This window comes from Populus alba, chromosome 16, assembly GCF_005239225.2.
Source record: "Populus alba chromosome 16, ASM523922v2, whole genome shotgun sequence".
Lineage (NCBI taxonomy): Eukaryota > Viridiplantae > Streptophyta > Magnoliopsida > Malpighiales > Salicaceae > Populus > Populus alba.
The window spans coordinates 8,341,889-8,357,125 of record NC_133299.1 but is presented as its reverse complement, the minus strand read 5'-3'; the positions used below and the strand labels follow the sequence as shown (position 1 = coordinate 8,357,125).

General features: G+C 32.8%; 2 protein-coding genes across 3 annotated transcripts; both read left to right on the top strand.

The window, feature by feature from the left end:
* Positions 1-1,303: 1,303 nt before the first annotated feature.
* On the top strand, positions 1,304-6,737 carry LOC118045892 (interactor of constitutive active ROPs 2, chloroplastic). 2 transcript variants are annotated; one of them, XM_035054638.2, is made up of 6 exons: positions 1,304-1,484; positions 1,927-2,001; positions 2,986-3,093; positions 4,143-4,317; positions 4,563-6,249; positions 6,336-6,737. In XM_035054638.2, exons 3-5 carry the CDS (start codon positions 3,074-3,076, stop codon positions 6,231-6,233), a joined length of 1,866 nt encoding a protein of 621 aa, XP_034910529.1. In that variant the 5' UTR covers positions 1,304-1,484; positions 1,927-2,001; positions 2,986-3,073; the 3' UTR covers positions 6,234-6,249; positions 6,336-6,737. The 2 variants fall into 2 exon arrangements, with proteins under 2 accessions (XP_034910529.1, XP_034910530.1); XM_035054639.2 differs by lacking the exon at positions 1,927-2,001.
* Positions 6,738-9,171: 2,434 nt separating this feature from the next.
* Positions 9,172-10,897, top strand: LOC118045891 (small ribosomal subunit protein uS12). Its single transcript, XM_035054637.2, has 4 exons — positions 9,172-9,331; positions 10,125-10,280; positions 10,391-10,517; positions 10,608-10,897. Exons 1-4 carry the CDS (start codon positions 9,327-9,329, stop codon positions 10,746-10,748), a joined length of 429 nt encoding a protein of 142 aa, XP_034910528.1. The 5' UTR covers positions 9,172-9,326; the 3' UTR covers positions 10,749-10,897.
* The last annotated feature ends 4,340 nt before the right edge of the window (positions 10,898-15,237 follow it).

The window sequence follows — 15,237 nt, the reverse complement described above, 5'->3', positions numbered from 1 at the left end:
TTCTCTCCTTACAGCCCTAATATAAATGCATGCAGCATAGCCAATAAATACAAATCACAAACAAAATTTTCCTGTGAAAAGTTTAAAGTAGAATACCAACTAATTTATTTTTCATTAAACAAAACAAGATAATTGAGTATCAATAACTTAAATTTAAAATATATTTTATTTTGTTTTGAGATATTTATTAAGAATTTGATGAGGTTTTTATATAATTTTATAATTTTTGTTTTTTTTTTCCAGATTTGTTAGTTCTAACAATTGTTTTTTGAATTCTTGATAGTGATTTTTTTTTAATTAATTAAATATATTTTATTGGTTTGTTTTGATTATGCTTGGATTTTTTTTTATGTTTTGTTTTTAGCAGAGCCATCAAAATTATCAAATTTTTTTCTCACAATATATGTTTTGATTTTAGGTTGAACCATGAACAAAATAAGAAGAATTAATTCTTTTTTTAAAAAAAAATATTTATCCACTAGTTGACAGGTTAATTCAACTTATTTTAACTTTTCTATTTCGACAACAATTACTGAACGAGCTTTCTCATCAATAAAAATTGTTTAAACAAAACTTCGCAATCGGATGGAAGGATGATTTTCTTGCAAATTAGTTAATTATTTATATAGTAAAAGAAATTGTTGAAAGATTCACAATTGATATGATAACTAAATGATTATATTCTATGAAAGAACGACAAGTACAATTAAAATAAATATGTAAAAATCATTCTTTATTATTTTTTACTTTATTTCAAAGTTTATCAAACATAAAATAATGCTTCACTTTAGCTAATGTTTTTATATACTTTGTATGTTTATATTTGATAGGTATAAATACTAACAACATTAAAATGATGGATATATCATGAAAGATAAAATTAGCTTCATTGCTTTGACTTAATTTGGTATTGCTTCAAATTTTTTACCTTATACAAAAATTATCATTGTATGTTTGTAATAAATTATTTAAATAAAACTAAATTATATTAGTATTATTTACAACTTATATATAATAAATTAAAATAAATATTATATCTTGTTATATTCCTTAACAAATAATCCGAGGCCCTCCTCGCAACGTTCCTAATCTTATAATGGCAACTTGTATAACGGAAGGGATGGGGATTCCATATCCCATGGCCAATAAATATGATATCTTTTTTTCTCCGAATAAAAACAATGACATGATCTTTGAAAATAGGAGAGCGTGAGGGAGCGCGTATAAAAAAATAACGTGGTCCACCCCTAAATAGTACCTCTCCATATATTTGCCCTGTAAGCTCTGGCTCCCCACTGACAAAATATAGTAAAGACTGACAAATTACACGCAGAGAGAGTCTCGAGAACTGAGCGCACAAGCAACTAGCTACTCCCTTACTCCACTCTCTCCACCTGCTTGTTTGGTTTATCTACACTAGGGTTTTGTTCCCTCTTTTTTTACCGTTAAAAAAAGCCTCCTACAAGGCAGAGAGACATCTTCTGGTAAGCCCCGAATGTGAATTTGTTCTGGTTTTGTTTTGTTACACATTGTTTAGTTATGGGTTATTTGTCATATCTTGAGTTTATTTGGTTTTTTAGAGTTTTAATGTTTGGTTTTTTTGTGAGTAAAAGTTCAAATTTTTTCTTTTGTCGGTTCAAAGAACTTCTTCGGGTTTAGGTGCTGTCGATTTCTGAGTTGGGTTTGCTTTTTTTTTTTTCTCTCCCTTTCTTCTTAGTAATAATGCTTCTTTTGTGTTTCTTTTTTAAAGATATCTCATTATCTAGTAAAGTTTTGCTTCCACTTGAAAAATGTGGGTGGGGCTTCTGTGGATGGCCTTAAGTTCAGAGCCTGAAGTGTTTGCAGACTTTTGAGTTTTGAAAGTTTCTTCAAAGAAGAACCGAAGCCCTGAGTAGTTTTTTTTTTTTTTTCTTTTTCATGTGACAGAGTACTCTTGGGGAAACATTTCTTTGTTAGCATAGATCTCTGTGTCAACACTCTCTGTGTTTGCGTTATTTTGAGGTAAGCTTGTTTTAGATCATTGTTTTGTAGATCTAAGCGTTTAAAACTCAAAAGAGTGAGAATTTACCATGGTTTAGAGTGCTTCATACGTTGTTGATAATTTGTTTTCAGTTTCCTTACAAAGTTACTATTCTTCTTCTTCATCCTTTTCTTTTGGGGAGAGGGTAGTGTTTGGGGTGTAAATGGGTAGTTTCTCGTTTGTCAAAACTATAATTTCGTCAAGGATTTTAAGGTTCCGAAAATGCTACAGGATTTAAGGAATTTTTCCTTTTCAAATTTCCCTCTGGCTGTCCAATTTCTGGGCAATGCCATGTTTATTTACCGTTATTGTTACTTTATACGTGCAAGTTTTGATTAAAAAAAAAAACAGAGATGGTGTCTGGATATGGAGATAGAAGGTCTCTAATACGTTTTCTTTTCTTACCTTTTGTAGCTGTGTTATAAAATATTTATGTTTGTCATCAAATGGAAAAAATTTATGGTGCGTAGGGAGTGCGTTTGTCACACCAAATACACAAGTAGAAAGGCAAAAGGATTTTAATTAATAATGGAACTCTATTTTTTATATTAAAAAAAAATGACACAGCAGTTTCCAAATGAACAGAGAATTTATGCTACCAACATCATTAATCTCGCTCTGGCCCATTGTTCTTTTTTTTGGAGCACAACATAAAGTGCTTGAGTGAAAAGAAAGGGATAAAAAAGGAAAGAGAAAAGAAAGTTGCAAAGATGGATTATGTAATCATGCGTGATGAGGTCTTCTGAGTACACCCTTTTCTTTGTTTTTAATTTTGTCTTGTGGTTCTGGTTGGTGGTAGTGGGGGTAGTTTCTGAGGAGTTTCTTTGAAGGCATTGTATTGTTTGTTTGTTTGTTAGGTTTTTGCATGCTTATTTGAGGTGGCTGTCATCGTTTTGAACACCACACTATCCTTCTTCTTGCATACATTTTTATATATTAGATTCTCTTTTAAATTTCTTTCTCAGCCAAAGATTTCCTCAGAAGAACTGCAAGTGGTGTGGGCCAGGTGGGATTTCAAGAAGAGTACTTCTAGTGAAGAGGATAGAAGGCATAATGCAGACACCAAAAGCAAAGTAAGATTGTCATTTCCTTATTACAATGTTTTTACCCGCTCCTGGTGTTTGTTTGTTTCCAGATAATCTGTTTTCTTATGTCATTAGCTGAATGTGACCTCAATATTCTGTTCATTTAATGTAGACTTGCTCATCTCTGCGCTGTTTTTCTGATCTACTTTCAGAAAACTGCTTTCATTTAAGTCCATTTAATTCTATGATTATGATGACTTCTCTTCTGCAATTGATGTATTGGTGATTTTAAAGCGGATCCAATTGATCATTCAATTGAATGGACTTTGGACTGGAAAAAAAAATTGTTACAAGGAACAGGATGTTTTTAAGTACCATAACAAGAAAGAAAGATGAAGTTCTGACACCGAGCTAACTGAATCCAATTACAAATTATTGGTTCTACTCTGCATTATAATGGAAAGTGGAAGAAAGAGTACAATTAATCTGGTTTGTGACAAGGGGACTCTTGTTAAGAATTGAACATTATATTCTCTTTCTCATTTTGCTTTAAGGTTACCTGTAAGCCTTGTTTTTCCTTGTAATTTCGTTTTCTTTTGATTTTGGGTAAGAAACCTATTTTTTCTCCTTCGACTGTCAACAAAGTTCGGCTACTATTTCAAAGGCAAATAAATTATAATAGTGATTCAGGTGAGGCATCAAGATCCAATTGGTGGGTGAATGTTGAATCCTAGCATGGTTAATCCATTCAATAGGTGGCAGGTGTTGAAATTTATCACCTAACAACACACTGATATACCCTGAATCCTAAGCATTGTTACTTAACCCATTCATGAGGTGGCAGGTATTGAAATTTTTTCACCTAATAACACTGATGTGCCATGAATTCTCGCATGGTTAATCTACTCAAGATTCTGTAAATTTACAGCCCAGCTACTAACTTATATAGCATCCTTCTTTCTTTTCTTCTTTTCTCCTTGTATTTTATCAAGTTTTGACAGTTATCTAGCATCAGTTGCTGGAACTTGGAAGCAGGTCCTTTGATTTTCATGCCTATCTAACTATACTTGTTGTCATTCACCCAACTTTGAGTGCAGAACCAGCTCTTTGGAAGTGCCTCAGAAGAAATCTCCCGCAACACCTCGAACTCGGCAACTCAAAACTTCTGGATCAGAAAACAACTCTGTCTCCCCAAATCCAGCAAGTAGGACCCCGAAAGACAGAAGTCCTAAAGTCACTGAACGCAGATTATCTCAAAGTCCAGCAACTGAGGTACTCAGCTACAACTAGTTCATGTTTAAATGAAACTACATGGGGGAGTTTTTTTACAGTTGGCCATGTGATAGTCACAGATGCTTATTTATATTACTCTGTTACAAATTCCTGTCTCCCGCCATTTGGGTGTTTTTAGACACAATTCCTTACTTTTAAATTATCACAATTGATTTTTCTTAGGAAGAAACTTTTCCTACTACTGTTGTTTACTCGCTTTGCTATCCTCTGTCTTTCGAGCCCAGAAGAAGCGCCCAAGCAGAATATCTGAATTGGAAACACAGCTTGCACAACTCCAGGAGGATCTGAAGAAGGCAAAAGATCAACTGAACGCATCAGAGTCATGGAAGAGACGAGCCCAGCAGGAAGCTGAAGACACCAAGAAGCAGCTTTTAACCATGTCAGAGAAATTTGAGGAATCACAACAGCAATTGATGGAGCTTTCTAGTTCTGAAGATGTCCGTGTTCAAGAGCTCCGTAAAGTCTCCCATGATCGTGATAAAGCTTGGCAGTCTGAACTGGAGGCCATGCAGAAGCAGCACTCAATTGATTCTGCAGCCCTGGCTTCTGCCATGAATGAAATCCAGAGGCTCAAAAATCAGCTGGAAATGGTAGTGGAATCTGAAGCTTCCCAAACAAAACATGCAGAATCAGCATATGCTGAATTACAAGGGCTGAGACTGGAACTAACTGAAACTCTCTCCCTTGTTGAAAAAATGAAAACTGAGCTCAGTGATACCAGGGAATCTGAAGCTCAAGCCCTGGAACTTGTTAGTAAAACTCAAAAGCAATTGGAAGAAGCAAATGCAACTGCTGAAATGCTGCAGGCAGATGACGTCAAAGCCATGGAGGCTTGCAGGTCCTTATCATTGGAGCTGGAACAATCAAGAGCTCAAGTAAAACCCTTGGAGGAACTTGTGAGTAAACTGCAAGCAGATCCAGCGAACATTTGTGGGAAAACAGTCATGAATCCTACAGGGGATGTTGAAGTTTTGCAGGAAAGTGTAGAAAATGAGGAAACAAAACAGCTCAAAGCAAAAATGAACCTTTTGAAACATGAAGTAGGTCAGTTGAAATCCGCACTAGAAGCATCTGAGACCAGGTACCAGGAAGAATATATTCAAAGCACATTGCAGATTAGAAGCGCTTATGAACAAGTTGAACGTACAAAGTTGGAATCAGGCCACAAAGAGGCTGAATTGGAAGCTGAATTGAAGAAAGCCAAAAACAATATTGAAGAATTGAGGGCTAACCTGATGGATAAGGAAACTGAATTGCAGGGCATTTCTGAGGAGAATGAGGGACTGGCTTTAAAGATTGAGAAAAATCAGCCAAGTGAGAGGGAATCTGAACTTGCAATGGAGCTGAAGAAGTTAGAGCATGATCTGGCAGAGTTGAAGGCGAGCTTGTTGGATAAAGAAGCACAGTTGCAGAGTGTAGCAGAGGAAAATGGAACACTCTGGAAAGAAATCAAGAAAGGGGAAATGGAGAAAAGTAAGGTTAATGATGAAGCTGTTGCATTGGCAGAAACTGCAAGGGCTGCAGAACACGAGGCTCTGATGAAACTTGGTTATCTGACAGAGGAAGCAGATAAAAGTAGCAGAAGAGCAGCAAGGGTGACTGAGCAGCTGGATGCAGCTCAGGCAGCAAACACAGAAATGGAGGCTGAATTGAGGAGGTTAAAGGTGCAGTCAGACCAATGGAGGAAAGCCGCTGAGGCAGCCGCTGCTATGCTGTCAACTGGGAACAATGGCAAATTTGTAGAGAGAACAGGTTCTCTAGACAACAACTATAATCCTATTCCTGGAAATATGGGTTCGCCCTTCTCTGAAGATATGGATGATGACTCTCCAAAGAAGAAAAACGGGAACATGTTGAAGAAAATTGGGGTCTTGTGGAAGAGGGGTCAGAAGTAGCCAGGCGCTTTGTCAGGTTACAATGCATTTTATGGTTGTTATATTGCTTTGACTGCTTTATTTTCGCACATCTTTAAATGTCCTTGTTCTTATTTATTGCAGGGACTGGTTGGTGGCAGCTAAGTTTAATATGATGAAAAATGTGTTTCAAAGACTTAAGTTCTTTTGAGGACTACTGTATAGTTTTGTGGAAAATGATGAACTGAGGGGCTTCATTTTGTTTCATCTGATGGTTGCAGTGGCTTTGATTTTCTCCACCATATCTAGTTCACTGTGTGAAGCAGTTGATATGTGCTAGTATGCCATCAGCATGGATTATGTATTAATCTGTAACAAGTAATCTGAAAAATAGGAACACTTGTATTGTAGTGTCGGAGACGATATGTTGCCGGAACTCCATTCCAAGTTTACTTTGGCCCATGAATTTGTTTTCTTGTATTGTCAGAGACCAAGCTAGTTGTCTCGTCATTCCTTCATTGTTGTTATATATTTTTGCTTGCTCGATGCCTCTGCTTGTTTTATTTCTCACAGCTATCCAATCCACCTCGCTGTGTATCTCCAATAACAGCAATTATGCCATTGATCCTAAGAAACCCCCAGAGTGTTACAGCAGACAGTATCTATGAGCATGCATTCCCATGCAATCATTCTCCTTCGTACGGTGCCGACATTTCTTAGCTGCCTGCGATGCGTTCAATAGAAGGTAGTTTACGCTCTGAAACTCATCAACATCCATTACAAGTGTGAAGTGAGGAATCATGGATGTTTTCATTTTAGGCAACCAATCGGGCACCTGTTGTGTGCTTTACAAGGCCAAGCTTTTTGAAGACGAAGAAATGGCTTCTTGATCCAAACCTTAAACTGTGGCCAAATTTATCACTTTGATCTCTGGCTTTTGAACTCGTATTTCTATCCCTTTTGTCTGGTTTTATCTTATCAAGTAATATGGGCGTACATACAGGCTTGCCATGCATCCCACATCCAAGGGTGGAGATATCCAAGGGAGGAGGCATGTTAAAGATTGGGGTGGACTATAGTTTAGGTAACGATTTTATTAGTTTTATATTAAAAAAATTAGTAATTTTTTATTGAGTTATCAAAATTTTTTGAAAATTTACGTGGAGCCTTCTAATATGATGTTTTACCTTGAGTTAAAATTTCAAAATTTTTAGAGAAAATTTTTAGAGAAATTCAGAAATTTGATGAAAAATCACAATTTGACTAGTTTTATGTTATTGGGCGTAATTTGAATCCAACCATCAGATTGAAGCTGAATATTTACGAGGGAATCTTAAAATATATTGAATAAAATCTGATTAAAATTTTAGGAATGAACGAAACTTGGTAGTACTAAAAAAAAAAAGAAGAATCGTCAAATAAAAGCAAAACAACTTATTAAAGGTAAAGATGATTATTTTCCATTAAAAAATAAAACAAATTAGTTCTTCCTTCCTTTTATATGTTGCTGACTAGGCAGAAGCAAAATAGAAAAAGAAAAAAAAGAAAATGCGAGAAAAGAGAGAGAAGAGTAAAAGAAAAATATAAAAAAAAAATCTAAGAAAAAAAAAAAAAAAAAAGTGAGAGAATAACCTTGTAAACTTATAGAGTCCAACTTATAAAACACTAATCTAAAGAAGAATCAAGTGAAGGAAAGGAGGAATTGAGAGAGGAAAACAAAATAATTACTTTGTCTTCCAGTTGACATGAGAATGTTATTTTATCTCTGTTGAGGAGCTGTTATAATATCGATTCAGATTTGATTATAGATGAATTATATTCCACAAAACATCAAAAGATGTAACTTAATAGTGGGAATTTATTTTTACTTTCACTTCAATTTTATATACTTTTAAATTTATTTTTAATATTTTAGGTAGTGTATTTGAATTAAAACTTTACTATTAAATTTAAAAATTCATGTACATGAGTTAATAATTAATCTTAAAAAAATTATATATTTATTTAATAACTCAGGACAGGAAAAAATCTGACTTTGCCCTTGCCCACATCGCATCATATATTTATGAGGAACTCAATGAATTTACATTCATGCTCGTCAAAGTCAAAGACTAGAAAATTTATAAAATCATAGCAATTGAATTTAAATATGTCAATTTTTAATACCAAGCAAAGTTATAACGACCAGATTCAAGGCTCGATTTATGAATTGAATGAGTTAACCCGAATCGATTTAAAGAGCTTTTTTTAAATGTCAAAAAGGAATTTAACTAGTTGTTGGGTCAACTTGTTAGATGGATATGATTGATTTCAATTTATTTATTTTTTGTTTTTTTAAAAATGACCTTAATAATCGGATCTATAAATCACCGAATTAAAATAATTTGAGTAATATATACATTATAGATCATAATATATGACAATAACTTATATTAAAAAAGAAAGAAAAGGAAAAGTGAAATTTCTTTCCTAACTATGGCCAAATTAATACCTAAGGTAATGCTCATCTTTTTTACTTCATAGCATTATAAGAGATAAATGGTCTTCTAACTAATGCTATGCATGTATTACTTAAATTATTTAAATAAATTTTTTTTAAGATTATATTCAAAAAATCAATTATTTTATTTATCGAAATAATATTTTTTTCAAATTTAAAATTTGAATGGTCTTCTTTATTGAAATTAGATTAATTATAATCAACTTAAGTATGTAGTGTGTGTGTATATATATATATATATTTTAATTTAGTTGTTATAAATATAAATATAAAGATTTGTTTTAAAATATTTTTATTAATTATAATCAATTTATTATGTTCTAATTCTAAAAAAAGAAGATTATTTTCTGTCATAAAAGAACAAGGAACACTTTTCCTGTTTTTTATTTCTTCTGGAAAACAAATTAATTTTTATGGGCCGATAAACAAAATGAAAAACTACAAGGCCGAAGATAAGTCCAACAAGTGCTCATAAGAGAAATAAACCTTGCAGAAACAGCCCACTGCTATCTTTCTTATATATAGACAGCGTACACTTCTTTCTTAGGGTTAGGGTTTTATTCAGCAGCAGCGGCAGCTCCTCCTCCTCAGCATTCAAAACCCTCCTCGCTGTCGAACAACTTATCTCAGTAACCATGGGGTACGCTTCCTCTCCTCGATTCTCACTCTCCTTCAGCATCACTCTGCTACTTTACTGTTCTTGACTCTGGGATGTTTAGAGCTCCTTCTATTTGTTTTGCATCTTGTATTTTTTGGTATCTTAATTAATGTTTTCTCATACCAACGGCATGCTTGGTAGCTGAGAAAGTTGAAGATGGGAAGGAGTTGAAAATCTTTATAAGTTTTAAACCTTAAGCCATACTATCGGCTTATGAAAATATTGCCACGTGATGTTTAGTGTATTCCATTGTATGTTGAAACGAGTTTTAGTCATGGTGGAAGCCATTTCCTTGTTTTGTTTCTGAGAATTAAATCTGGTATTTGTAAATTGGATTATGAGTAGCGTAAGCAGTGACTAAAGAGTAATTTTGGTTGAATTAGAAATTTATTAGGCTGTTCAATGTTTTGGTATTTGAATCTAGTTAATTACTCCCTTTGACCTGTTAAATTTGAATCCATTTCTATCAACTTGAAAATGCATTGGTGGGATCTTTCCTGCCCTCCCAAAAGGGCGCGTCGTTTTGTTTATTTTTTTTTTGATTAGAAACGAAATTAGCAGATTTGCTGGTTAGGGATGTGAGGTTTCATGCCAAATCAAATTTAATGACCATAAGTCATCAAGAACTAGCATTACTTGTATTGTGCATTGTTTCCTGGTGAGATTACTGATATGGAAAGTTCCCTGCCTCTGTGCATAACTTGTTAGTGATTTAGGACAGTGTTTGGGTGTTCTCCATTTAAATTTGATGGGTTTTTTTTTTCCTGAATTACAGTAAGACACGTGGTATGGGAGCTGGTCGCAAGCTCAAGTCCCACCGCCGAAGGCAGAGGTGGGCTGACAAATCTTACAAGAAGTCTAACCTTGGTAATGAGTGGAAGAAACCGTTTGCTGGATCATCTCATGCCAAAGGCATTGTTCTTGAGAAGATGTAGGGCTGCCTTATGGGATTTTATATATTTTCATTTTTTGTTTTCTTCAACGCCAAAGCTTTAATGCTAATCTGTGTCAATCTGTACCATTGGATGTTTATATATGCAGAGGTATTGAGGCCAAGCAGCCTAACTCTGCTATTAGAAAGTGTGCTAGGGTTCAACTAATCAAAAATGGGAAGAAGATTGCTGCCTTTGTTCCAAATGATGGTTGCTTAAATTATATTGAAGAAAATGTGAGTACTCTTTGTGCGCTTTAACTGATTTGGATCATTCATGCTCCTTTTGTGTTTTCTGATAACCTAGAACATAATTTGTTCTTGTAGGATGAGGTGTTGATTGCTGGATTTGGACGTAAAGGTCATGCTGTTGGTGATATTCCTGGTGTTAGATTCAAGGTTGTGAAGGTTTCTGGAGTCTCACTTCTTGCACTTTTCAAAGAGAAGAAGGAGAAGCCAAGGTCTTAAGTTGTCAATGGAGAGATTGCCGTTTTGTAATGCTTTTTGTTAGTCTTTTTAAAAAATGGGAATGGCTCTAGTGTGTTATTGAGTGGATTTCGCGAACACTGTTTAATCTGCCTTTCAGTTATTGTATTCAATTTCTGGTTTCAGTCTAAGATTATCTATGCAGATGCACGCAATATTTATTGGACTTGTGTAGTAATGAAATATGATGGTTTTTTAAATGGAAAGCTAGTTTTCTTTTAAAAATAAAAGATATATATAAGCTTTTTGTTTTTGACGTTTTTATTTAGGATTAATTATAAAAAATCTTTTTAAGTTTACTCGCCTTTTTCATTCACCATTAAAAAGTTGTTATAATATTTTTATTTTGTTTTCTGCTCTTGTGAAAATTTATATTAAATTATTTCTAAAGTTGCCATAAAATTTTATTTAATTACAATATTACATGTGACCTTTGAAGAATCCAGCTTTTTAGTAGGGCTGAGCATTTTTTTCGGTTCCAACAACAACAAATTGATTTTTTTAAAAAGTTTTTGAATCGAACTGAATCAAAAACTAATTTAAATTGCAAAGAAAAAAAATGTCATCCTTTAAGAATCAAAACGTTGTTCTTGTTGTTACAACTTGCAAAGAAAAAAATAATTGCAAAAAAAGGGTATCAGTTCTTAGCAATCACCGTTTTTATTTTTTTGAACACTCTTCAGCTTCTAGACCTGAAATAATCCCTCTCATGCAATCAAGGTGGGATCTTTTTATGTCGTGGCCCATGAAGGAGAATAAAGTAAATTAATGAAATAATGATCAACAATTCACCTCTAACATGATAAATTTGAGAGATGAGAGACAGAGAGTATGGAGGATTGTAAAAGAAGAAGACAAATTTTACTCAAATGTTGAAAGGAAATATTGAAGTTTTACCCGTAATCAATTACTTTTCCTTTACGTTAAGAGATGAGAGACAGAGAGCATGGAAGCTGTGAATGAAAGGGACCCTTTAAACTGTGAAAACATTCAAAGGGTTAATGGGAGGGGGAGGGGAGGCTGTATGAAAGGGAAAGAAATGATAAATGGTCTGCTAGGATTGTTGGCTAATGGGAGGGAGGAGGCGGCCAGCGACTTGGTTTTTTTTTTTTTTTCATTTTTAAACCAAATTGGTTCGATTCGGTTCGGGTTAGCCGGTTGAGACACACAAAAATCAGAAACCAAAACAAACCAAACTAATATTTTTCTAAATATTTTAATCGGATTTAATTGGTTTTTTTTTTCGGTTAATATTTTTTTGGTTTTTTCAGTTAAATCAGTTTTTTGATTTTTTTTGCTCATCTCTACTCTCCAGAGCAAGTCTAGCTAGAAGCCCCAACAAGAGTGAGACTTAAATCAATTTTTATAAAGATTGAATGTGCAGTACATCGCTTTGGTTTTTGATAGAAAATCTAGGGACTTAGGATTAGGACTAGAATTTAGAAATCGGAGATATTTGGGACTTAGAGCTAACTAGAATTTAGAAATTGGAGATATCTGGGACTTAGGGTTAGGACTAGAATTTAGAAATTAGAGATAGCAGTGCAATGCAAAGTAGATTAGGAGAGCATTAGAAAAAATGAATTCTTGTAACCAAAGATACATGTATTTGGTTGGTTCAAAACGAGGAGAGGGAGAGATCAATTAGCAACTTGATTTGGTTCGGATCTCTACAAGAAGAGAGAGAATAAGAAGAGAGAAATTAATATGGAAGAGAAAGAAATCGTGTCTAAAAAGAGAGAATTATTGTTTGTGAGAATTTCTAATATATTTTTATGAGGGTAGTTTGGTATTTTTATCTTTCATTAGCGAATAATACAATCCAAAGTTCTAATATCATTATATCTCACAAGATAACACTTATAGAATTTAAAGGAATTTAAGTTTAGTGAGAATGAGATTAAAATATCTAGAATATAAAATAATAACATTAATTAGAGTATAATCAATTACTGATGAATTTGTAGTGTTTTTTCACTTAGAATAGATTGTATATTATATAGGTTTGGATTCTCTTGTAGATTTCACAATTAGAGAAGCTATTTTTATGTTTTTAACAAAAACAAATCATTTATATCAATTACAGTTCCACTGACGGCTAAAACAATCGACTGTCTGAAATCGGCTAAGCCAACCGGTCGACTAATTCTTGTAGATTCCTCAAGTGTTTATCATAAATGAACAAGTGGTCGACCGCCTCATTTATTTAAGTCAAACAATTAACTAGTTCATGCAGAATTCTAAATTTATTAGTTGTAACCTAGGTAAATTCCTAGAATCATCTATTAGGTTTTTAATCAATCCATTTTAGTTTGCATAATGAATGACTGAATGTATGTACATTTATTTTAATTTGTTCTATCAACATGAGATATATAGATTTACATAAAGCACTAAAATAAAAATTTAAATGTAAGTCTTCAATATGCTTTCTTTTTAGACTTCTTGATTTCTTTATGAAATCCTTCATGTTTATTAATATGATATTTGTTTAAACATGTTTAAAACTTATTCTCAACCAAGCATGTTATTAGTCCAATTTTCATATTTTTGTTATTATCAATATATAAGAACATAAATGTATGACCTAAAGGTCAACAATCTCTCTCTCTCTCTCTCTCTATCTCGTTTTTTTTTTTTTTTTTATGATGACAATTAATATGTAACTTAGATATGAAAAAAATATCTCCCCCTATCTTTTGCAATGTTGTAAAATTAATGATTTAGCATTATCTAAGTAAATATGAAAAGATTGTATTTTCAATAATAGCTTATGTATAAAAATTTGAATATCTCCCCTTAAATGCATACATATTATTGAAATAGATTTCTCCTCCTTTTGTTATTTACATACCATTTATACCCCTTTTGTCATTAACAAAAACATTTTATAGAGAGATAAATGTAAGCAAAATATATAATGGAGATCATAATAAATAAGTTGTTCATTATATAATCTTCAAAACACAAATATCCATTACAAATAAAAATGAATAAAAACATAAAAAAAGCATTAAAAACAATAGAATACAAGTACGCTCGGTACAAATTCTAGAGTGGTAGATAACAAGAGAAGAGATTAGCCATCATCTTTTTTTATCTCCATCACATTACTAACTACAGTCTTTTATGTCTCTCGAATGTAACATATATTTGTCTTAAGCTATGTTAGATGAGTTTCCATCCTAGATCTCCAAGAATTAGTCGAAGCCTTTTCAGTTGAGGAAACATGCAGTTATGTTTCAAACATCGCCTCAAACTCATAATCACTACAAACATGTTGTTCCTCCTCCTTATCATGTTATTCCTTAGCATGAGCCTTAATTTGGTCTCTAGATACCCAAGCATAATCTTTATTTAACACAAATTTCATCTTAATGAGGGTTTTATTGTCTACATTAATGTCAAATACAGTGTCTTATCTGTACCTGTTAACAATATCTCAAGATGTTAAAAAATGGTGGTTAGACACTAACCATAAGGAAGATATTCTTGCTTTTGATCACATGCCATAATCAAATTTCTCATCATGATGTAAGGTAGATTAATCGGATGACCTTTAATCATGCAATTGATTAAGCACAAATCCATAAAAATCACTTCATCAAAATGCTTTTTTTAAGGCAAGATATTTTGTGCTGATCATTATAGACAAATCTCTCGATTATACGTATTACTTTAACTTTAAACACTCTAGGACCTTCATTACTTATACCTAATATTTCACCTAGAGTATCACAACCAAATACAATTGGTTTGTCTTGCATCCTAGGCTCAATATTAATTCTCATGTTTGTAAAGAACATTTTAATCAATTTTGGATATACAACTTTTTTCATATAGAAACCCATAGTTTTAAATATATCATCAATACCAAAAGCACATGGATCATTTCTTAATCCTCTTTCAATAGCAATAGACCTATATATAAAAGAACATAGAAATCTTTGGACAAACCAATTGTATTTGATTGTGATACTTTTTTGGTTTAATCGGTCAACCAATTAACATAAAAATCAAAGTTTTTGAATTTTATTTTTAAATGTTGTTTCATGAGTCAAAATATACTTATATGTCCAACTTCTAGACTAAAAACCTAATTCAAAATATAATTGCTGAAAAGGTATACATTTCATCACTTAAATATGTCCAATTTATTTCCAATAATGTATATTTACAAAAACAAAACCTTAAACATCTTTAGCATGAATAAAGCCTCAATTCCTTCTTATTTCACAAAAGCAATCTTTACTTAAAGACTTTGTGAAAATATTTGTTAATTGGTGTTATGTGCTCACAAATTGAAGTACAATATCTCCTTCAATCATATGATCCTTTAGAAAGCGATGTCGCACTTCTATGTGTTTTGTACATTAGTGTTATATAGAATTTTTAGAAAGGCTTATTACACTAGTGTTATCACACTTAATAGGTACATGATCAAATTTAAATCCATAGTTTTTTTCAGATT